The 23,503-nt window shown below is 47.1% G+C and overlaps 1 protein-coding gene across 1 annotated transcript in view; it reads right to left on the bottom strand.

Moving 5' to 3' along the window:
* Window positions 1-4,522: 4,522 nt before the first annotated feature.
* Window positions 4,523-23,503, bottom strand: part of plekhn1 (pleckstrin homology domain containing N1) — a 50,501-nt gene continuing 31,520 nt past the window's right edge. The window contains exons 8-18 of the mRNA XM_033047787.1: window positions 22,808-22,888; window positions 21,918-21,996; window positions 21,041-21,195; window positions 20,499-20,732; window positions 17,384-17,605; window positions 16,214-16,447; window positions 15,242-15,451; window positions 13,918-14,142; window positions 11,530-11,578; window positions 9,150-9,203; window positions 4,523-5,627 (exon numbers count right to left, since the gene is read on the bottom strand). Of these exons, the coding sequence (XP_032903678.1) occupies window positions 5,407-5,627; window positions 9,150-9,203; window positions 11,530-11,578; window positions 13,918-14,142; window positions 15,242-15,451; window positions 16,214-16,447; window positions 17,384-17,605; window positions 20,499-20,732; window positions 21,041-21,195; window positions 21,918-21,996; window positions 22,808-22,888 (1,764 nt within the window). The 3' untranslated portion in view covers window positions 4,523-5,406. The remainder of the gene's footprint in view (window positions 5,628-9,149; window positions 9,204-11,529; window positions 11,579-13,917; window positions 14,143-15,241; window positions 15,452-16,213; window positions 16,448-17,383; window positions 17,606-20,498; window positions 20,733-21,040; window positions 21,196-21,917; window positions 21,997-22,807; window positions 22,889-23,503) is intronic.

Here is a 23,503-nt window from a genome sequence, read left to right as displayed (position 1 = left end):
GATCCCGATCCCACCTGGCGATCTCTGGCCATCACAGGGGATGGCCTCCACACCGCCTCCCCGCCCGATCGTCTGTCACGCCGTTGGGTGGGCTTCGCCTCGCGGAAGCCACGATCGGCCGGCCCTCCGCTGCTTTTGACCGTTCTCAGATCCCATCTGCCCGCGGCCTCCCTCGAGTCTCCGCCGCCAGCTCACTGTGGGCCCCGCAGCCCGCTCACGTGGGTCCAGCAGCCTGCTCACCCTCAGCCCACTCAGCTCCCCTCTCTCCCCCCCCCCCTCCTCCTCTTCCCCCCTCCTCCTCTTCCCCCCTCCCTACAATAAAATAAAATGCCAATTTCTTTCCCACATGAGTGGGAAATCTTTCACTCATTGAGTTCCTCCAGCTGACTGTTTGTTGCTCCAAATGCCAACCTCTTTTGTCTCTAACCAGATAACATTCCAGGGCCTTGAATTATTTTGTGAAGTTCTCTCGACAGGATCGCTAATAAAACGGCGACCTATTTTTATTGTAGCCGATGACTTTGGTCAAAGACACAGTGGCCATTTATAAAAGCACGTACGTGGTGAACATTGTCACACTGGTCCATGTCTAAGCAGGGATCTGATGCACATACCACACGGTTATAAATAGCTGGTAATGACCCGACTACAGCGAGGCTGTGCTTTGAGAGAATTCCTTGTGTGTTATCTGTCAAAGTGAGGAAGAGTTAATTACACATACACTAACCCTGTGACAAGGAATCCATGTTGTCTTATTACTAACAAAAACAATGTTTAGCTTTTTCCTCTAACGTCTTTCCCCACTCACGCCTGAACACAAAAGCAATTGTTAGTGCCGTTGCATTTGTTTAGACACCAGTCAAAGTTCTAAAATAAAATCCAAATAGTCTTGGCATAAACAGCCCATCATTTATGCCCAGAGACCAAACGCACCGATGATAAGCCTTTGACAGTTGCAGATATTGATAAATGCTCTGAAAGAATTAAAACATAAGGATAATATTTTTTTGAAACAAATATTATCACATTTTTAAATGAACTGTGGAGGACATGTGCCTACGGACAGAGGTGTACATAATGGAGGCATAGAAAGAATCTGTGGGCAGCACAGTGGTGTAGCAGTAGAGTTGCTGCCGTACAGCGCCAGAAACCCAGATTCGATCCTGTCTACGGGTGCTGTCTGTACAGAGTTTGTACTTTCTCCCTGTGACCGCGTGGGCTTTCTCCAGGTGCTTGTTTCCTCCCGCACTCCAAAGACGTGCAGGTTTGAGGGTTAATTGGCTTTGCTAAATTTGTAATATGTCCCTCGTGCATAGGATAGTGTTAGCGTACGGGGATCGCTGGTGGGCAGAAGGGCCTGTTTCCGCACTGTATCTCTGAAGCCTAAAGAAATTTTAGACACATGTGTCAACAGCCAAGAGCTCAGGCTTAAGGTGAGGAGCAGGAGATTTGAAGATCTGAGGAAGAAAATTTCCACTCTGTTTGTAAGCTGCTTGAGTGAAGATAGAATATAGAACAGAATAGCACATCAACAGGCCCTTCGGCCCACAATGTCCATGCCGAACAAGATACAAAGTTAAACTGATCTCTTCTGCCTGCTCATGATCCACATGCCTCCCATTTGCTGCATATCCATGTCTAGAAGAGTCTCAGAGGCTGAGGGCAGATCTGATAGATGTGTATAAAATTATGAGAAGCACAGGTGGGGGTAGGCAGTCAAACTTTTTTTTCCAGGGTGTGAATGTCAATGACTAAAGGGTACAGCTTCAAGGTGAGTGGCAATGTTTAAGGGAGACATACGGTACATGTTTTTGTTTACACAGAGGTAAGTAGGTGTTGGGAATGTTGACCGGGGAGGTGATGGAGCCCAATAGGATTGAGATGGTTGAGAGGCTTTTCGATAGGCAAAGGGATGAGCAGGGAATGGAGGGATGTGGATCATGTGCAGGCAGAGGAGAATAGTTTAATTTGGCACCATGGACAGTGTGGGCCGAAGGGCCTGTTCAATGCTCTGTGTATATGAAGCAGAACCACTCTGGTACACTAGTTTCCTACCTGAACTCTGTCCGGATAAGTGACTGCGACATTGCAGCGAGCAGCATTTATCATCATCCCAGCACCTCAGCAGACTTGTGCATGTGACAATAAATAGTTGGCATGACAGCAAAAGTGCAGCAGATGCCAGCAGTGGTTAAGTTGGCACGGATGGTGCAGTGGTAGAGCTGCAGCCTCACATCACCAGGGACCCGGGTTTGATCCAGGCTACGGGTGCCATCTGTACAGAGTTTGAACGTGCTCTCTGGGTTTTCTCCGGATCCTCTGGTTTCCTCCCACAATCCAAAGATGTGTAGGTTAATTGGCTTCTGTAAATTGCCCCTAGTGTGTAGGGTAGAACTAGTGTAGAGGTGATCGATGGTCATCCTGGACTCATTAGGGCCGAAGACCTTATTTCCACACTGTACCTCCAAGCTAAATCAAATCAGCTGGATTTTGGGAAGGAGGATTGTCCCACTTGGGAATACAGCTGTTAGTGTACATTCCCAATCCTCTCCCCGATCATTCATGTTTATTTATAGAACCGCAAGATGTCAGCAGAGATGCATTTCAGAGAACACTGAATAAGCAGGGGCAGTGTTTTAGTATTAGAGACGCAGCATGGGAACAGGCCCTTCAGCCCACTGAGTCCACACTGACCACCGGTCACTCTTACACACTAGTTCTATATTAGCCCACTTTCTCATCCACTGCCAACACACTAGAGTCCCAACCATTTCTCTGCCTCCACAGATGCTGCTTGACCGGCAGAGTTCCTCCAGCAGTTTGTTTTTGATAATATACAGTTAGTTAAAAAGGCAGTTTTTAGTTTAAAGATACAGAGTGGAAACAGGCCCTTCGGCCCACTGAGTCCACGCTGACCAGCGATCCCCGTGCACTAACAGTGTACTACACACATTAGGGACAATTTACATTTATACAAAGCCAATGAACCTACAAACCTGCACGTCTTTGAAGTGTGGGAGGAAGCGAAGATCACGGCATGGTGGGCGGTTTGGTGGCGTAGTGGTAGAGTTGCTGCCTTGCAGCGCTGGAGACCCAGGTTCAATCCGGATTACTGGTGCTGTCTGTACGGAGTTTGTACGTTCTCCCCATGACCCGCGAGGGTTTTCTCCGAGATCTTCGGTTTCCTCCCACACTCCAAAAGACGTACAGGTTTGTAGGTTAATTGGCTTGGGTTTGTATATACTTGTTATAAGTGTAAATTGTCCTCAGTGTGTGTGTGTGTGTGTGTGTGTGTGTGTGTGTGTGTGTGTGTGTGTGTGTGTGTGTGTGTGTGTGTGTGTGTGTGTGTGTGTGTGCGCGCAGGATAGCGTTAATGCATGGGGACCGCTGGTCGGTGTGGACTCAGTGGGCCGAAGGTCCCGTTTCTGCACTGTATGAACAAAACTAAACTAAATCGAAGTGAAAACCCACGCGGTCACAGGGAGAACTTACAAACGACAGTGCCAGATAAATTATCTCAATAACATTAGCTTCAACAGTCTTTTATGAAATTTAACACAAGTCGCATTAAACCATAGGAATTTATTTATGACAAAGCACATAAGAATATTTACAAAATAAACAATACAAATATTAACAGTTAAATACAACAGAATGATATAAGACCCGCTCACATCATATAAAATTTCACCAAATATTTCCACGTGAGTGTAAACGGTTTTGATTTGTGTCTGGTCCTCAATAGCAAGCAGCTAAACCCGTACACTCTCGATCACTTGACGAGTCTTGTCACAGCTACCATTAATCACACAGGAACATTCTGAGCTTGCTCAGTCCATTGCGTGTGCAGGAAGGAACTGCAGATGCTGGTTTAAAACTGAAGATAGGGACAAAAAGCAGAAGTAACTCAGCGGGACAGGCAGCATCTCTGGAGAGAAGGAATGGGCGACGTTTCGGGTCGAGACCCTTCTTCAAACTAGTTAGGGAAAAGATGGAGCGAGAGATATAGATGATGTAGAGATAAACAACAATGAATGAAAGAAAAGTAACAATGATGAAGGAGACAGGCCATTGTTAGCTGTTGGTAGACAAAAAATCTGGAGAAACTCAGCGGGTGCAGCAGCATCTATGGAGCGAAGGAAATAGGCAACGTTTCGGGCCGAAACCCTTCTTCAGACTCATTGTTAGCTGTTTGTTGGGTGAAAACGAGAAGCTGGTGCGACTTAAGTGGGGGAGGGATGGAGAGAGGGGGAATGTCGGGGTTACTTGAAGGTAGATAAATCAATATTAATTCCGCTGGGCTGTAAGCTGCCAATTGAGTCACAGATGCCAATAGACTAGAGCAGGACTTGATCTTTAGCCTGCCTGAGATCCATATCGCATAATGTTCCCACAAAGACCGGACTTTGATCGGATTTTATCTTGCACTATAAATTCTCTTGATCCTGCATCTGTACATTGTGGACGGCTCGATTGTAATCATGTACAGTCTTTCCACTGACTGGATAGCACGCGACACTGTACCTTGATAATAAACTAAACTCAACTAAAAAAAAAAAAAAATCACCAGACTAGAGGTGTAGGGAACTCTATCCTCAGCTACTTTATGGCAGGCAGATGTCTAGGTCAGTATTACACTCTGCGTCAGGAAGTGCCTTCTCAGGAATGCCGGAGGTTGAGGGGACACCTGATAGAAGCAAATAAAACATGAACCGAGGAAACAATAAACAAGAAAGTTGTCGCGACCCGCAACGCCTTTGAATCACAGACAGGGCAGACGGACAAAACCGTTGTTCCTCAGGTTAGAAATATCAAAGACTCAATGGGCTTAGCTGTACAGTGACAGAGGCAATGTTTAAAGTAGATGTCGGTGGCAAGTTTCTGTTTATACACTAAGACTGGAACACACTCTCAGGGGAGGTCAAAAGATATTTGGGCAGGTACATAGACAGGAAAGCTTTTGAGGGATCTGGCTCAGGTGGGACTAGCGTAGATGGGGTAGCTAGGTCAGCATGGGCAAGTCAGGCCATAGGGCCTTTTCCTGTGCTGCATTGACAATGGTTCTTAGGTTGGAAGCAGACACAATAGTGATGTTTAAGAAGCGTTTAGATAGGCACAGGGATATGCAGGGAATGGTGGGATATGGATCATGTGCAGGCAGGGGAGATTCGTTTAACTCGGCATCGTGCTTGCATGGACATCGCGGGCCGAAGGGCCTGTTCCTGTGCTGTGTTCAGCGTTCCGTGTATTCCAGTGACACATCAAGGACCTCTTGGGGAAAACACGTGGAAATAAACATAGGTGAGTGACCACAGGTTTGGTCAAGTGTTGCAGCTTCACATTACTCCAGGACTGGGCAGTGTAGGTTCCGAAGGTTATGGCCAGATCCAGTTTCCGGGAAGGCATTCACGACCATCTGTGCAGCATTCCTTGCTGCCTCGACTCGGCCACCCCCCGCTGGTGTAGCTTCCTGAGGGTGGCGGGAGAGAGACAGGGCATTATTTGCTGCTTGAAGTCCCAGAATCTGTCATCGCCATCGGTCTGTGGGCTCTCGAGCTCTGCGTAGGTGGGTTCAGACGAGGTGAAGGAGAACCTGGTGTCGTCACTGTATCTGTTAGACGACTTCTCTGTGGGAGAAAGTTTAGACGTTAAACACTGCCGGGCAGCTTCACTCAGCACATTAGACTTTATAGAGAGACAGCGCAGAGAAACAGGCCCTTCGACCCACCAAGTCCGCACCAGCCACCGATCACCTCGTACACTTGCACTTCCCTACACACTAGGGACAATTTTACAACTACCAAAGTCAATTCGAGAGCAAAATCTGTACGTCTTTGGGGTGTGGGAGGAAACCAGAGCACCCGGAGCAAACCCACACGGTCACGGGGAGAAAGTACAAACTCCGTACAGACAGCCTCCGTAGTCAGGATCGAACCCTGGTCTCTGGCGCTGTGAGGCAGCGACTCTATCACCGCGCGAGATGCAGGCCCTGCCCTCTTCTCATTGTTACCATTGTGCAGGAGCTACAGAAGCCCCACACCACCAGGTTCAGGAAGCATCAGTTCATCAACTGACCTACACAATAGAACACTCAGGCCGACCCGTGCACTACCATCAACTTGGTTTCTAATTGTGCATTTTTGCACAAAGCTCTTATTTTGTGTTCCACATAGAACGTGGAACAGCACAGCACAGGAGCAGGTCCTTCGGCCACAATGTCAGCTCTGAACATGATGTCATGACCAACTCTTATAGGCCTCCCTAAATTCACAACTCTGGGTGAAAATGTTTTTTCTCACCTCAGTCTTAAATGACCTCCCCTTTATTCTAAGACTATGGCCCCCGGTTCTGGACTCGCCCAGTCATAGCGCGATACAGCATGGAAACAGGCCCTTCGGCCCAACTCACCCACACCGGCCACGATGTCCCAGCTGCCCTTGACCCACTTGCCTGCGCTTGGTCCATATCCCTCCAAACCTGACCTATCCATGTACCTGTCCAACTGTTTCTTAAATGTTGGGATAGTCCCAGCCTCAACTACCTCATCTGGCAGCTTGTTCCATACACCCACTTTTTTGTGAAAAAGTTACCGCTCGGTTTCCTATTAAATCTTTTCCCCTTCACCTTGAACCTATGTTCCCTGGTACTCAATTCCCCTATTGGTAAAAGACTGTATCTACCAGATCTATTCCTCTCATGATTTTGTATACCTCTATAAGATCTCACCTCATCCTCCTACGCTCCATGGAATAGAGACCCAGCCTACTCAACCTCTCCCTTTATTTAGCTCATACCCTCTAGTCCTGGAAACATCCTCATTCACCAGAGATGAACATGCCCCAAAAGTTTACTTTCACCTTGGGAAGCATGAAGGACTTGTTTGGATACCGATGACAGAAACCTCTCTCCCTTCTTCATTCATCCTCCCCTTAATTTCACCAGTGAAAACATCAGACACACACCAAGTCACCATCAGCTCATTCTCTGAGCGTTCGAGAGGATGGGCCGTGCAACGAACATTCACAAAACGAAGCTACTCTGCCAAACAGCCGCGAACCTGCAACACCGCCCACCAACCACAAAGGTCCAAGACAAGACTGGGGAAGTTTGGTTTAGAGGGGATTGCGTTAAGGTTCGAGAGAGGGCCAAAGTTCAAAGGAGATGTGCAGAACAAGTTTTTGTTTTTTTTACATAGAGTGGTGGGGGCCTGGAACGCACTGCCGGTGGTGGTGGAGGCAGATTCAAACTTGGTATTTAAGAAGCTTTTAGACAGGGACACGGATATGCAGGGAATGGAGGGATATGGATCACATGCAGGCAGGGGAAATAGCAACATAGCAACACGATCGGCATGAGCACTGTGGGCCAAAGAGCCTGTTCCTGTGCTGCACTGTCCTATTGTGCATACACTGTGGTCTACGTTCCATACGCTGTGCCATTGTGCATACACTGTGGTCTACGTTCCATACGCTGTGCCATTGTGCATACACTGTGGTCTATGTTCTATACAAGCAAGCAAGAAGTCATTGTCCTATCTGGGACACATGACAACAAACTCTCGTGACTCGACACACTGTCTATTGTGCATACACTGTGGTCTACGTTCTCAGTATTGTGGATGACTCATGGAAGGTGTATATGGAGGAGACAGCTTTGGGATGGCAGTGTGCTCCTTCCACTGTGTACACTGGATTCACACATCTTCCCAATGAAGGAATTGGAGGCTTTCAGTGAAAATACAACGACGGGTGCCATGACAGGAAGCCAAAAACATAAGACCTAGAAAGCCCCATGATTACCCGCTGAAAATATTAAATGCTTCACATACTCAGACAGGGTGTACACTTGTTGGGAAATGACTTCTCCGAAAGGTGGTTCTACATAAAGTCGTCACCTCCCTTTGGGTTAATGTTTACACAGAGTAATCCCGAGACCATCCTGGTGCTCCGAGTTTAGTTCAACCCAGTCAGGGCTTCAGGCGAGAAGCATCGATGCAGCTGGGGACAAGGTTACCGTGAAGGGAGGAGTCGACACTTTGTCAGGGATCTGTTTCTAAATCTTCCCTGGGTTGGCTTTTAGATCCGGCCAACTTGAACTTGGAGCACTGTCTGGAGTTTAGTGTATGTTGTTTTATAAGAAGCAGACAGAGACATAGACAGCTCTTCGTCCCAACACATTCATGCCAACCAAGGTGCCCCATCTAAGCCAGTCCCATTTTCCCGCATTTGGCCCATATCCCTCTAAACCTTTCCTATCCATGTAAACCTTTCGTATCCAGTCACAAGGGCAATTTGTAAAGGTGGCTTAATTACCCATTTGTTTTCTTGAGTTCCAACATGTGGGATAAACTGGCAGTGGAGCACGTTACAGAGAAAATCATTAACGTTTTTACTGGGGGGAAAGTTGCACTGGTATCTCTTGCCTCTTTCCTGTTACTGGTTGCTGTGGATCACATATCGCACCCCACCTTTTGTCAACAATGATGCAGTCTTGTCAATGAATACTGAAGAAGGTGCCAGATCTGAATATTCACCCATCTGTGAGATGCTGCCTGGCCTGCTGAGTTACTCCGGCAATGTGTACTTTTTTTGTAAAACAGTATCTGCAGTTCCTCGTTTCTCAATCAATACCATGTTCTCCCCATGACCACGTGAGTTTTCTCCGAGATCTTCAGTTTCCTCCCACACGCCAAAGACGCATGTACAGGTTTGTAGGTTATTTGGCTTGGCGTATGTGTAAATTGTCCCGAGTGTGTGTAGGATCGCGTTAATGTGCGGGGACCGCTGGTCGGCGCGGACTCGATGGGCCGAAGGGCCTGTTTCCACACTGTATCTCTAAATTTAACTGAATCCAACACATAGAGGTCAGCAAACTCAGACACTACAGGTAGCGTGGGGTGTATAGAATCATTACCAGTATCCACAACTGGCTGAATCTGGATCAAGAGCATCAGCTGGGTTTGGTCTTCAACAATAAGGTAGACTTAGCCCTGAGCAACTGCTGGAGGGTCAGGTCCATATGAAGGAACTAACTGATCACTGGGGATCAAGCTTGGATCATTGGGATTCATTAAACCTTTGTCACACCCACTATTGGTGAATTATCGCTGCAAGCAAAATCACGATTTGATAACACTGAATATTATTCACCTTCTCTGTAGCTATCTAAAACTTCCATAATTGCAAAATATTCAGAGGTGTCATCTGGAAAAAGGAGAGAAAAACAATGCTAAGTCTCTTTCTTATTCAAATTCAACTACAAATACTCATTTCAATATCATGTCAATGCTGGCTTCTTTCTTGTATGAACAGTAAGTGATCACACATGCACGCAGTACATACCGCAGTCTAATTCCCCGAGCAATACCCACAATAAATAGAAGCCTGTGAATTATCACTCAAGTGGGATTAACCATAAATATCTGGGTTGAATTATTTAATCCGTTATTTCAAAGTTAACTTTTTTTTTTTTTTTTAAAGTTCATATTTTCAGGATTAAACTCATTGAGCTGCACAGCACGGAAACAGGCCCTTCAGCCCACCTTGTCCATGCCGACCAAGTTGGCCGACTGTGCTAGTCCCATTTGCCTGCATGTGGCCCATAACCCGCTAAAATCTTCCTATCAATTGTATCTGTCCAAAGGGTTTATTAAAGAGGTTCTGTGCATGATTAGAGGCACAGAATGATGGAGCATGAAAACAGGCCATTTGGCCCATCAAGTCAGTACTGAACATCAACCCACCATTCATACTAAGCCTCCATATTTCTATCAATGCCCTTAACGTTCCACCAATCAACCTCAACACGGATGGTCAATTATCGTACCAAGCCGTTCATCTTCGGTACGGCCGTAACTTAGAAGGGACATTTTACAGGAAAGTATCAATCTTTCCAATGTATGACCAACTTGGAAAGCTACCACCACTGAAGAAGGGTCTCGACCTGAAACATCACCCATTCCTCTATCTGAAGATGCCGCATGTCCCATTGGGTTACTCCAGCATTTCGTGTCCTTCAGGGGTAGATCTTGCTCCCCGATGCCAGCACTAATACCCGCGTGGATTTATAGTTATGCCCACATTGGCATCAGCGTCTAGGGTCCACCCCTCCTGACCAGCAGCTCCCAAGCTCTTCTCGACTCCAGAGGACACTGGATCTTCCACCTATCTCCCAGCTCTCGGGTTGGAAAACTGTCCATTGTTAGACCTAGCCCGAGGAATCCATCTTGCGTTAATCTTGGGGAAAGTTCGGCAGCCCCTATTTACCTAATGGTGGGAATCCATCAGCTCCTGAGGACAGGCAAGTATTAATGCTTTATTATTTATTTATTAGTTTAAATGATTCCGGGGTTATGGGGATAAGGCAGGAGAATGGGGCCGAGGTAGATCAGTCATGATTGAATGGCAGAGTAGACATGATGGGGCCAAACGGTTTCAATTGGGTTTTTTTAACCATTTGGATGTTTTTTTTTTTTTATCTTATCAGATATAAAAGAGTAATATTTAGTTGGTTTAAATTAATAAATCAATGATATTAAAAATGGCAAAATCACCATAATTTGGAACTAAATATTCAGCAATTTCAAAAGCTCCTCCTACACTCTTTTTTGTTTTTATAGCGTGTAAACAGGCTGTTCGGCCAACCAAGTCCATGCTAGCCAATGATCACCCCGTACTCCAGTACTATCCTAGGGACAATTTACAGAAGCCATTTAACCTGCAAACCTGTACATTTTTGGGATGTGGGAGGAAACAGGAGCACCTGGAGAAAACACATATGCGGAGGTAAGGTATGAAAACGACAAGTCAGAACAGACAATGATAAGGAAATGTAGAATGATTCATTCTTAGCTGAGGGGAAAGTGAAAACATGGCATACAATCAGTAAAATTAATCAGGATGGTTAAACTAGTTGGAGAACTAGGTGGGGTGGGGGGGGGGGGGGGGGGGAGGAGACGGAGAGAGAGGGAACAAAAGGTGTACATTTCCTTATCATCTGCTTTGCTCTGTCGTTTTCACACCTTACCTTTCCATATCACTAGACTCGCTCTTCCCCGACTCTCAGTCTAAAGAAGGGTCTTGACCCGACACGTCACCCATTCCTTCTCTCCAGAGATGCTGCCTGCCCCGCTGAGTTACTCCAGCATTGTGTGTCTATGTTCAGTGTAAACCAACATGTGTAGTTCTTTCCTACATATTCCATTGGAGAGAGCCACAATACCTGACCAAATCAATATCCCATTGGACAGATCATTAGTATAGATCAACCAATGGATCAATAGATCTAATGGATCAATAGATCCAATGGATATCCCATCCCATTGGACAAATCATTAGTACATGACCAAATGGGTATCTCATTCTATTGGACGGAACCACGGGACCTGACCAATTGGAACTCCCATCCCAGAACCTTGCTGTTTGGTCAAGTTCAGATCCCTAGCCCATCGGTCAAAACATCATGATCCAGTCTATTGGAAGGCGCACCTTACGGCAAAATTATTCATCACTTTTTAAGGGGGTTTTGTACCTTTGGAGCAATGGACAGGAAACTCAGAACTTCCTTCCCTGGATACTTCCTGCAAAAGACGAGGGATGTTTCAGAACAGCGTTGAATAAACAGTGCTTTAAATAATCAACATGATTGTGTCTACAAGCCTCTCGTTCAGAAGATATTTACTAACATAGAAGCAGAATAGTTGGACCCATCGTTTATTCATTCCTCGTGCGCATATCATACATAACTCATTTCATCCACATTTCGCTGCAAATTTACCAGAAAACCTTCACATGGAAACTGGACCAGACATATCCAACGCGTAGGAAGGAACTGCAGATGCTGGTTTACACCGAAGATAGACACAAAATGCTGGAGTCTCAGCAGAACAGGCAGCATCTCTGGATAGTAGGAATGGGTGACGTTTCGGGCCAAGACCCTTCTTCAGACTCTGAAGAAGGGTCTTGACCCGAAACGTCACCCAAAGGAGACTCTGAAGAAGGGTCTCCTCCCGAACATATTCCTTCTCTCCAGAGAAGCTGCCTGTCCCGCTGAGTTACTCCAGCATTTTTGTGTCATGTCCAAGGTGTAATTCATTCCAGCACAATGGCTGTCTTCCTGATCATTTTCAAATTAAATTGTTGTCATTTAAACATTCAGGATGGCTATTCTCACCAAAGGGACTTGGTGTGATAATGCTCAACTTATAACCTGAATTTATATCAGAGTACAGGCGGCGCATCGGTAGAGTTGCTGCCTTACAGCACCAGAGGCCCGGTTTCGATCCCGACTACGGGTGCTGCCTGTACGGAGTTTGTACGCTCTTCCCATGAGCCGCGTGGGTCATCTCAGGGTGCTCCACTGTTCTTCCCGCATTCCAAAATACGTACAGGTTTGAAGGTTAATAGGCTTTGGATGAAGCGGAAATTGTCCCTAGTGTGTAGGATAGTGTTAATGTGTGTGGATCACTGGTTGGCGCAGACTCGGTGGATCGAAGAGCCTGTTTCTGCGGTGTATCTCTAAACTAAACAAAGCTAAAGTAAAACGAGGAGAAGGGGCTCGACCCGAAACGTCGCCCATTCCTTCTCTCCAGAGATGCTGCCTGTCCCGCTGAGTTACCCCAGCATTTTGGTTCCATCTTTGAAAACAAGGGGCATGACAGCATTGAAATGTAATTGAGGTTTTCCCTGAGGTTTCATAGTTTTGGTGCAGACTCCACTGCCATTGTTTACATTTGCTGCATTTTTGCTTCAGGTATTCCCTGGCAAGGATTGCAGCGGCTCTGAAACGCACCACAGTGCGAGACCTTGTCGCCAGCCTCTGGACACTTGGAGGTTTCACCCCACAGTTGCTCGATGGTGTTTGTGGCTCAGGGTCCTTCATGGGAAGGAAGGGTGGCCATTCACATCACTCTCACTTTCCCCATCGTCTTTCCTCAAACCCCAAATGTAGTTGCCATGGCAATCAGATTACAGCAACATACAGGAGCTCTTGCGCATGGAAGCCCAGAGGACATAGGTTTAAGGTGAGAGGGGAAAAGATTTAATAGTAATCTGAAGGATAACGTTTTCACACAAAGGGCGGTGGGTGGATGGAACAAGCTGCCAGAGGAGGTAGTTGAGGCTGGGACTATCACAACATTTAAGAAACGGTTAGGCAGGTTCATGGACAGGACAGGTTTGGAGGGATATGGACCACATGCGGGCAGGTGGGACTAGTGTAGATGGAACACGTCAGCCAGTGTGGGCAAGTTGGGCCGAAGGGCCCGTTTCCACACTGTATCACTCTGTGACTCCAAGCGCGAGACCCGGTTACTGTTGGAAACATTAAACTCAGCACTGGAACTAATGGAGAGAGAAAAAACAAATGAAGACCATCCAATGTGTTGTCCACTGGGATTGTTGCTAGTCTCATGCTTTCCATGCTGCTGTTTGCAGCCTCCATTTACCTTATCACAAAAAACGATTGTCAATGGATCAGTGGGTCAAACTTAGCCCTGCAATGGACAATGCAGGGAACAGGAGAGTGTTCAAATAGCAACATTGGTTAAAGAGGGACTTTGAGGAGGAAACAGGAGGCGACATTTTAGAGATACAGCGTGGAAACGGGCCATTCGGCCCACTGAGTCTGCGCCAACCAGCAACCACCCAGCACACTAGTTCTATTCTACACAAACCGGGGACAATTTACAGAAGCCAATTAATCTACATGTCTTTGGAATGTGGGAGGAAACCCGTGTGGTCACGGGGAGAACGTGCAAACTCCATACAGACAGCACTTGCAGTCAGGATCGAACCCGGTCTCTGGTGCTATAAGGCAGCAACTCCACCGCTGCGCCACATTTGTGTGCAATGATTTAGCCGATTTGATCCCAATGGCTGCATTGGCGACCGTCAACGTGACTGTCCGCTTGATACTCACATCCCTCATCCAGAAGTGGTCCGGGAGAGGCACTGACTGATACTGGAAAGAATGGTAGGGTTCAGCATACATAGGAGATAGGGGATCACAGGAGGGCTCCCCATTCACGTGTGCACAGGAGCTGCTTTCTGATCCAGAACCCGATGGCAGAGATGGTCTAGACTCTGCTGATGGTCGCCTGTTGCTCCAATGGTCCGTACTCGATAAATCACCTTGTTTGAAGGTCTACAAATAAAAAGAAAAATAATACCTTAAGTATTTTGTTCTACAATTTTATAGTCAGACAGCATGGAAACAGGCCCTTCGGCCCACCTTGCCCACACTGACCAGCATGTCACATCTACACTTGTCCCATCTGTATCTCTAAAGTCAAAAGTTAAAAAAGGATTTACCAGAGACTTCAGTCTATTGCGGAATTAAGTGGTTAATAACCAGCCATACACTAAATTGCCTGAAGAACAACAATGCATTGGCGATGAGAAGCTTATACCATTAAGCCACCTGCTAATTCAAGTATGATGTATGAATTTGTGTTGTGTTAGCAAACCTCAAACTTTGCAGATGACTAAACCACTTCCTGCTGTCCTTTAACCAGGGATGGTTCGCATATTTATGGCCGAGTTCATTGATGGGCGAGATTAGAATCGTGGGATGATTAAAGTTATCTATTGTTGGCTGGAGGAAATGCATCAACCTCACATCACATGAAGAGTCAGACTCACAGAGTCATAGACTGATGGAGCTGTACACCATGGTAACAGGCTCTTCACTCCACCTTGTCCATGCCAGCCAATATAGCCCTCTGTGCTAGTAGAGATTGCCTGCATTTGGTCCATATCCCTCTAAACCTGCCCTATCCATGTAATTGCCCAAAATGGCTTTTAAAAGTTTGCTTCTATAACTGGTGAATCTCTTCAGTGACCTTTCCACTTAATGACATCCTTGCTATAGCTGGGAGACCAGAACTGCACAGGGTCGTCCAAATGTTGTCTCACCAACGACTTGTACCACTCCATCATAATATCCCATCTTCTGTACTCAACACCCTGCCCAATGAAGGCCAGTGCGCCGAATGGCTTCTTCACCATTCTGCCCATCTAACTCGTCACTTCTGGGGAACCATGCACCTGTATTCCTAAGATAGACACAAAATGCTGGAGTAACCCAGCAGGGCAGGCAGCATCTCTGGAGAGAAGGAATGGGTGAAGTCCCTTTTATCCAGCATTCTGTCCATGTTGATCAGTTACCGGCGGCAGTATGGGCAGCAAGCAGCTGAACCCAAACCGCATTAGTTACAACGTGTATCCGTCGGAAATGTACTTACAGCCGCAGCGGAGAGTCGTGCTGCGAAGGGCTTGGCGTACACTGGTGGTAAAGGGGCAGCCTGCTGGCCAGCTCTCAGCGAGTAGTGGTCCCTCCTCAAAGCACAGCTGGAGGAACTGGGCAGCTGTGACAAAGCCAGGGTCTTCCGCAGAGGCAGGTCCTGATCGCACCCCCAGGCCGGTAAGCATGAAGAACTGTGTCGGATCACAGGCTGAAAGGCAAGAAAATTATTCATTGTCCCTGTACGGATTTTGCAAAGAACTTTACTAGAGTTTTAGACTTTGACAATATGATGCTGGCAATCTGAAATAAAAACAGCACAAATACTCAGATCGGCACAGTGGCGCAGGAGTAGAGTTGCCACCTACAGCACCGGAAACCTGTGTTCGATCCCGGCTACAGGTGCTGTCTGCACTGAGTTTGTACTTTCCCCCCCCCAGTGACCACATGGGTTTTCTCCAGGTGCTCCGGTTTCCTCCCACGCTCCAAAGGTTGATCGGTTTCAGGAAAGATGGTAAATTGTCCCCAGAGTGTAGGATAGTGCTAGTGTACAGGGTGATGGCTGGTCAGCACGGACTCAATGGGCCGAAGGGCTTGCTTCCACACTGCACCTCTAAACTAAAACCAAACTAAATCAGCACTAATAGAAACATAGAAAATAGGTGCAGGAGGAGGCCATTTGGCCCTTCGAGCCAGCACCGCCATTCATTGTGATCATGGCTGATCATCCACAATCAGTAACCCGTGCCTGCCTTCTCCCCATATCCCTCGATTCCGCTAGCCCCTACGGCGACTTTAAGAGCGCTCTCTGGTAATTTTGTCCAGTGCCGGACCACCAAATGCCAGAAAATCTGTGGTCGACCCGTATCGTACTTAGTTCTCTCGATATTTCAATCACTCCTATCTTCAAGGTCAAAGAAGCAATGTATAATTGACCAAGGCACAACTGAGACACTGGTGAAGCTTTGCTTACCTCTCGAAGCCAGAGGGGTTTTGCTGGTGGGGCTGGTTGTAGCTTAAATGGCATGTAGGGCTCGGCGTAGGTTGGAGACAGGGGGTTGCTTAAACATTCACCGTCAGGTAAACCATGGTTAGCCGTGGTGTTGCCGAGTTGTGACGAGACACGAGATGGCCGGGAGATATCGGACCCCGACGTCCTATTGGTATTTTGTTCCCAATTCATTAAAGGATCCCTGGTGTCGATAGACTGTCATTAAAGATAGATTTGTGTTAACTCATTGGCCAAAACTATAATATTTCATAACAAACAAATCACAGACATTAAGTTAATAAAATGTTATACAAGAATCATTGGAGCCACAAAGACAAAGAGATTCCAAAGGCGTGCATGTTTGCAGGTTAATTGAATTGAATAAATTTATTAGCCAAGTATGTATACATACAAGGAATTTGCCCTGGTGCTTCGCTCGTGAGTAACAACACTATATACAGCAGAAAATTAAAAATAAACATTATAATTTAAACATGTGAAGAATGAAATAAAATACCAGAGCACAAGGAGGCTACAGTCTTTCAGCTGTTGAGTAGAGCTACTGCTCGTGGAAAAAAAGCTGTTTATATGTCTGGCTGCGGCAGCTTTGACAGTCCGGAGTTGCCTTCCAGAGGGAAGTGGTTCAAAGAGTTTGTGGGCAGGGTGAGAGTGGTCAGAGATGATCTTACCCGCTCGCTTCCGGGCCCTTGCAATGTACAGTTCATCGATGGAGGGGGGGGGGGGGGGGGAACAACCCTTGCAGTGTACAGTTCATTAATTGGCTTCTGTAATTTGTCCCTAATGTGTAGGATAGAATTAGTGTATGGGGCTCACTGGTCGGCATGGACTTGGTGGGCCGAAGGGTCTGTTTTGTTCCTTCCTTCACTCTCCCTCCCCCCTCCCTGGCAACTGAACCCATTCTATCACCGCAGTCCTGACCTACCATCTACTTCATTGGAGGCCCTCGGACTATCTTTAATCGGGCTTCACCCTGCACTAAACGCTAGCCCCTTAACCCTGTACACTTGTAATCACGTATAGCCTTTCCGCTGACTGGATAGCATGCAACCAAAAGCTTTTCTCTGTACCTCAGTGTACATGGCAATAATAAACCAACCCCTTCAACAATGTCAGCGTTGACCCTGAACTCACGTGTGGGCGGGTAAACGTGTCCACGGGAACGGCCGCCTCTGTCGTCGGAGCGGCAAATGGTTCTGCGTAGCCAAAGGAACGGCGGTTTCCCGTCACGAGCAGCTTGTCCGATGCAGCGCTGGGCAAGGGTGGAGGCTGGGACAAAGCATGCAGCTTGCGGCCCGCTGGCACCATAGAGGCTCCCCATGCCGGCAGAGGTGAAGACTTGTGCTTGTCTGCAAACTGAGCGAGAGAACAACATGACCAAACCATCGCAACACTCGAAGATAATCTGTGGAACTCTCTGCCACAGAAGGCAGTGGAGGCCAATTCACTGGATGTTTGTCAAGAGAGATTTAGATATTGCTCTTAGGGCTAACAGACTCAAGGGATATGGGGAGAAAGCAGGAATGGGGTACTGAACCTGGATGATCAGCCATGATCATATTGAATGGCTTGAAGGGCCAAATGGCCAACCTCTGCACCTATTTTCTATGTGTCTATGTTGGTACAGTCGACATTAAGACACAAGGAACTGCAAATGCTGTAGGAAGGAACTGCAGGTGCTGGTTTAATCCAAAGATAGACACAAAAAGCTGGAGTAACTCAGCGGGACAGGCAGTATCTCTGGTGACGTTTTGGGTCACGACCCTTCTTCAGACTGGTTAGGGTTAAAGGTAATGAGAGATTGAGAGAGAGAGATAAAGAACAATGAATGAAAGATATACAAAAAAAGTAACAAAGATAAAGGAAACAGGCCACTTGTTAGCTGTTTATTGGGTGAAAACTAGAAGCTGGTGCGACGGGTGGGGGAGGGATAGAGAGAGAGGGAATGCCGTGGTTACTCGAGGAATCTTGAGCAGAACAAAGCATTGGAAGAAGACAACACAGATCATAGGCACAAAGTGCTGGAGTAATTCAGTGGGTCAGGCAGCATCTCTGGAGAAAATGGAGGTGAAGGTGGGGAAGTAGAGGTGGGGGGGGGGGGGGGCAGAGGGTGGAGCGGAAAAAAACTGGAGGCGAGAAAAAGCCAGGACAAGTCAAGGGTCGGCAACAGATGACCCCTGGAAGGGTGGAGTCCATAATGGTCCATTGTTGGCTGGGGAAGGTGTGACGACAAGAGGGATACAAGGATAGGAACAGTGGAACAAAGTGCCCTTTTCTGTGCTGTATTGATCCATGTTCTGTGTTTACTTTCAATATCCCCTGGTTCATGCTTTTGGTTAAAAATATTGATCACTTTTTTTGGTCGAGGTGCGCTTTCCACTTGCTGGCCTACTCATTCGCCCCTGGGTGAGACGTTTAACTCAACTCTGACTGTCCTGCAAGAGTAGCTGGAGTTGGCAGAAACACCATCTGAACGGAATTCTCGCAGTACTTTTCCTTCCAAACAACAAACTCAAAAGAGATTAACTGGTCGAGGATTTCAATGCTGCAATGTGTAGACAGGTTATCTACAACATAGTCGTCAATTAACTCAGCAAGTCATTGAGTAAAACACAAAGCGCTGGAGGAACCCAGCGGGTCAGGCAGCATCCGTGGAGGGAATGGACCAGTACCATTTCAGTTCGGGACCCTTCTGTGCCAAAACCATCAAGAATCTCTGGAGAGAAGGAATGGGTGACTTTTCGGGTCAAGACCCTTCTTCAGTCTCCACCCGAAAAGTCACCCATTCCTTCTCTCCAGAGATGCTGCCTGTCCCGCTGAGTTACCCCAGCTTTTTTGTGTCCATTTTCAGTTTAAACCAGCATCTGCGGTTCCTTCGTACACATCTGACCATCCCCCCTCCACAGATGCTGCCTGACCCGCTAAGTTGCCCTTGCAGATTTGTGTCATAGTCATACAGTGTGGAAACAGGCTCTTCAGCCCAACTTGCCCACACCGACCAACATGTCCCATCTACACTAGTCCCACCTGCCTGCGTTTGGCCCATATCCCTCCAAACCCGCCCTTTCCATGTACCAGTTTGTATTACTACCCGGCTCAACTTCCTCCTCTGGCAGCTTGTTCCATACACCCACCACCACCACCTCCGAGCAAAGGTTACCCCTAAGGTTCCTATTAATTCATCCCCCCCTCACTTTAAACCTCTGTCCTCTGGTTCAGGATTCTGTGACTCTGGGGAAAAGCATCTGTGAGTCTACCCGATCTATTCCTCTCATGATTTTGCTCACCTCTATAAGATCACCCCTCATCCTCCTGCACTTCACGGAATAGAGTCTTAGCCTGCTTGGCCTCTCCCTGTAGCTCAGAGCCCCGAGTCCTGGCAACATCCTTGTAACTCTCTGCACTCTTTCCAGCTTGACAACATCTTTCCTATAACATTTGGGCACCATATCTGAGGAAGGATGTGCTGGCTCTTGCGAGAGTCCAGAGGAGGGTTACAAGAATTATCCCAGGAATGAGTGGATTAACATATGATGAGCATTTGATGGCACTGGGCCCGTACTCGCTGGAGTTTAGAAAAATGAGGGGGGACCTCATTGAAAAGTACCAAATAGTGAAAGACTTGGATAGAGTGGACGTGGAGAAGATGTTTCCACTAGTGAGCGACTAGGACTAGAGGTCATGGCCTCAGAATTAAGGGATAGAGGTGAAGAGGAATTTCTTTAGACAGTGAGGGGCAAATCTGTGAAATTAATTGCCAAAGAACACTGTGGAGGCCAAGTCACTGTGGAGGCCAAGTTAAGGCAGAGATAGATAGTTTCTTGATTTATACGGGCATCAGAGGTTATGGGGAGAAGACAGGAGAATGGGATTAGGAGGGATAGATCAGCCATGATTGAATGGCAGAGTAGACTTGATGGGCCGAATGGCCTAATTCTGCTCCTATCACTCATGACCTTATGTACATGGTGCCCAGAACTGAACCCAATATGCAAATTGTGGCCTCACCAACGTCTTATCTAACTGCAACATGACCTCCCAACTTGCCTTGCTCAATATTTCAGCATCTGCTGTTTGTGATGTCAGCCAGGCATCGTGAACTTTGGGGATTTTCCCTGTAGGAAGTGGTGAATAGCCAAGTAACTCGTCAGCTTTCCACGTTGATAATTAAAAGGAAACATTCTCAGCAATGTTCGCGTAAAGTTGTGGAGTGGCGCTCGCGCGACTGCGTAAACGGATGCATACTTACGGGCGGGAGCATCGAATGGGCGGGCGGTGCAGAGAGTCGTGATGGCGGGGGAGTGTAGGGCTCGGAATAGTCAGGGGAGAGGCACCGCTCCGTCTCGGCAACCAGCGCGGGGAGATCCTCCGAGACAGAGATCATTTCAATCGGCTTTTTGGGAAAGGTGAAGACTCCGTACACTTGTCCCGGGCTGATGTCGACTGCTTGTGATCCCAGCAAAGGATTACTCTTGTCTGCAAACTGAAAGCGAAAAACGTTTCAGTCAATGAGAAGCAATAGATAACGCAGCAACATCTTTTTAACTATAGAAATTAGTTGGATTGACTGAACAATGGCGAACGACATATTCTCCTGACAATGAGACAGTGAATAAAGTTACATGCAAATAACTGACATTAGAATATGCTTACTATTCCTACTGAGAATGGCTAAATTAGGGAAGGCATTATGTTTCAAAGAACAAAAATCATTCTCCTATGTAGATAGTGAACGGTTTGCAGGCATTCTGCCCGTCGGATGTTTTTGCACAGATCACCAGCGGCACCTACCTGGTCTTTACATCGCACCGAGCGTTTACCACCCCCTCCCGTAGTGAATGGTGAGGATTGGTGGACGGTGACCCCCGCGGAGTGGAGCTGGTGAATGAGGCTCCGATGCACTGTCCCACTTGGGCAGGTCACCACGATCTGGTTGATCATTCTACCTGCAGAAGCACAGGGGCAGGAGAGGCAGGGAAAGATGAAGGAGTTAGTGACTTGGCGGTGCTGTGTGGAACATGCAGTACAGGGCTGAGAGACGCAGGACAAAATAGCGCCTCTTGCATACAGACTCAGTGGCTGCCCTGTACATTCTGGTCTAACCGGGGGGTTATGCATGCAGCTCATGCATGGCGATAGTTTTGCTGTATGCAAAATAAATCTTTAACTAGTGTAAGGGTGATTGCAGGTCAGCATGGACTTGGTGGGCTGAAGAGCCAGTTTCCACACTATCAAGTCAAGTCAATTTTATTTCTATTGCACATTTAAAAACTACTCTCGTGGACCAAAGTGCTTCACATCAGTGCTAAATACAGTGATCCATAGATCTAACAATACATACAGCGCTCCCTCAGAGGACCTCAACTCTAACACTAAACCTTTATACTTGCTCAATACATCTTCTCGCACGAGTGATGTGCTGCAATGCTGTGTATTCTGAACTATATTTTGCACTCTGTATCTTCCCCTTTGCTATCTAATGTACTCTGAACTGATTGTATTTACGCATTGAATATTTGATCTGCTTGGATGGCATGCAAACAAGGTTTTTCACTGTACCTCGGCACTGGTGGCAATAATAAATCTAACCCTAAAAACGTGAAGCCGTGTTGAAGAAACAGTGGTACAAGTCGCTACTGTAGAATGTGGACATTATTACTCCACCTACCTTCGATAATCAATGTCCTTGAATTATTCTCTGATGCTTCGTGTTCAGATATTGTTACAGCGTTGAGAGAAAGCTCCCCCTGTAAAACAGCACAACATAGAATAAACAAATTTAAAAATACATGTTCTTTTCCATTCATTTAAAAGAAAGTAGTGGTCCTTGCAGGCTGTGCCAGCATTTAATTGTCCTTGATAAGGTGGTGATGCGCTGCCTTGTTGAACGGCTACAGTTCGCGGTGTTGGTACGCCCACAATGTTGGTGAGGATGTAGATCCAGGATTTTAGTTTTGTTTAGTTTACTTTAGAGATACAGCGCAGAAACAGGCCCTTCAGTCACCGAACCCACGCCGACCAGCAACCCTTGCACACTAATGCTGTTCTAGGATGAATGTCTTTCCAGTCTCTCTTTAAACTTTAGACTTTTAGACTTCAGAGATACAGCATGAAAACAAGCCATTTGGCCCTCTGGGTTCGCACCAACTAACATTCACCCCGTACACTAGCACTATCCTACATACTAGGGGCAATTTACCATTTACAGAAGCCAATGACCCTACAGAGCCGCACGTCGTTGGAGTGTGGGAGGAAACTAAAGCACCTGGTGAAAGCCCACGTGGTCACAGGGAGAACGTGCAAACTCCATACAGACAGCACACGTAGTCAGGATCGAACATGGGGGTCGGGCGCTGTAAGGCAGCAACTCTGCTGCTGCGCCACCGTGCCGCTCCCCTCAGCCCATTTTTTTTAAATCATCGGTTCCCCACCCCCACCCAGCTTGTGGACTACAAAATATCCCCTTTGAATAGATGTTGGAGAACCTCAGAGCGTGCGGCAAATGGCTAGAGAGAAATTCTCCAGAGGTGATGGGGTGTGTTGGGGGCCGCTGCTTACCTTGTAATAAAGGGCACGGTCTTCCTGCGACAGGATGAGGAGCGTTGCGGGGAAGAGGACCAAGAGACGATCGTGTTTCTCCTGCAGACAGAGACGCACACAACACAGTTGTCATTACAAACATGAAGCAGGCGTAGACCATTTGAACACTGCCCTGTCCATCACGGGTACCGACCTCCCCATCACTGAAGGGATGTACAGGGGTCGGTGCCTCAGGAAGGCAGCCAGCATCATCAGAGACCCACACCACCCTGGCCACACTATCGTTTCACTCTTGGTGTAGGAGCCCGAGAACCGCAAGATCCAGGATCCAGGTTCAAGTGCAGATTCTTTCTAACATTGTGTGTACGTCCTGGGAAAAAGATTCTCACTGTCTATCCCATCCAAGTTCCTCATTAGTTCATAAACATCTATATGGTTATCCTTCAGTATCCCATGTTCAAGGGACAGCAAACCAAACAGAGCACAGGAAGGAACTGCAGATGCTGGTTTAAACCGAAGATGGACACAAAATGCTGGAGTAACTCAACGGGACAGGCAGCATCTCTGGAGAGAAGGAATGGGTGATGTTTCGGGTCGAGAGCCTTCTTCAGACCAACCAAACAGATCTCTCTTGAAACTACCACTCTCAAATCTTGGCAACGTCCTAATGAGTCCCCTCCGCACGCTCAAACTGAAGGAGATGGGTTTGAAAGA

The sequence above is a fragment of the Amblyraja radiata genome, chromosome 31 (assembly GCF_010909765.2).
Source record: "Amblyraja radiata isolate CabotCenter1 chromosome 31, sAmbRad1.1.pri, whole genome shotgun sequence".
Classification (NCBI taxonomy): Eukaryota; Metazoa; Chordata; class Chondrichthyes; order Rajiformes; family Rajidae; genus Amblyraja; species Amblyraja radiata.
This window is presented reverse-complemented; position numbering and strand designations above follow the sequence as displayed.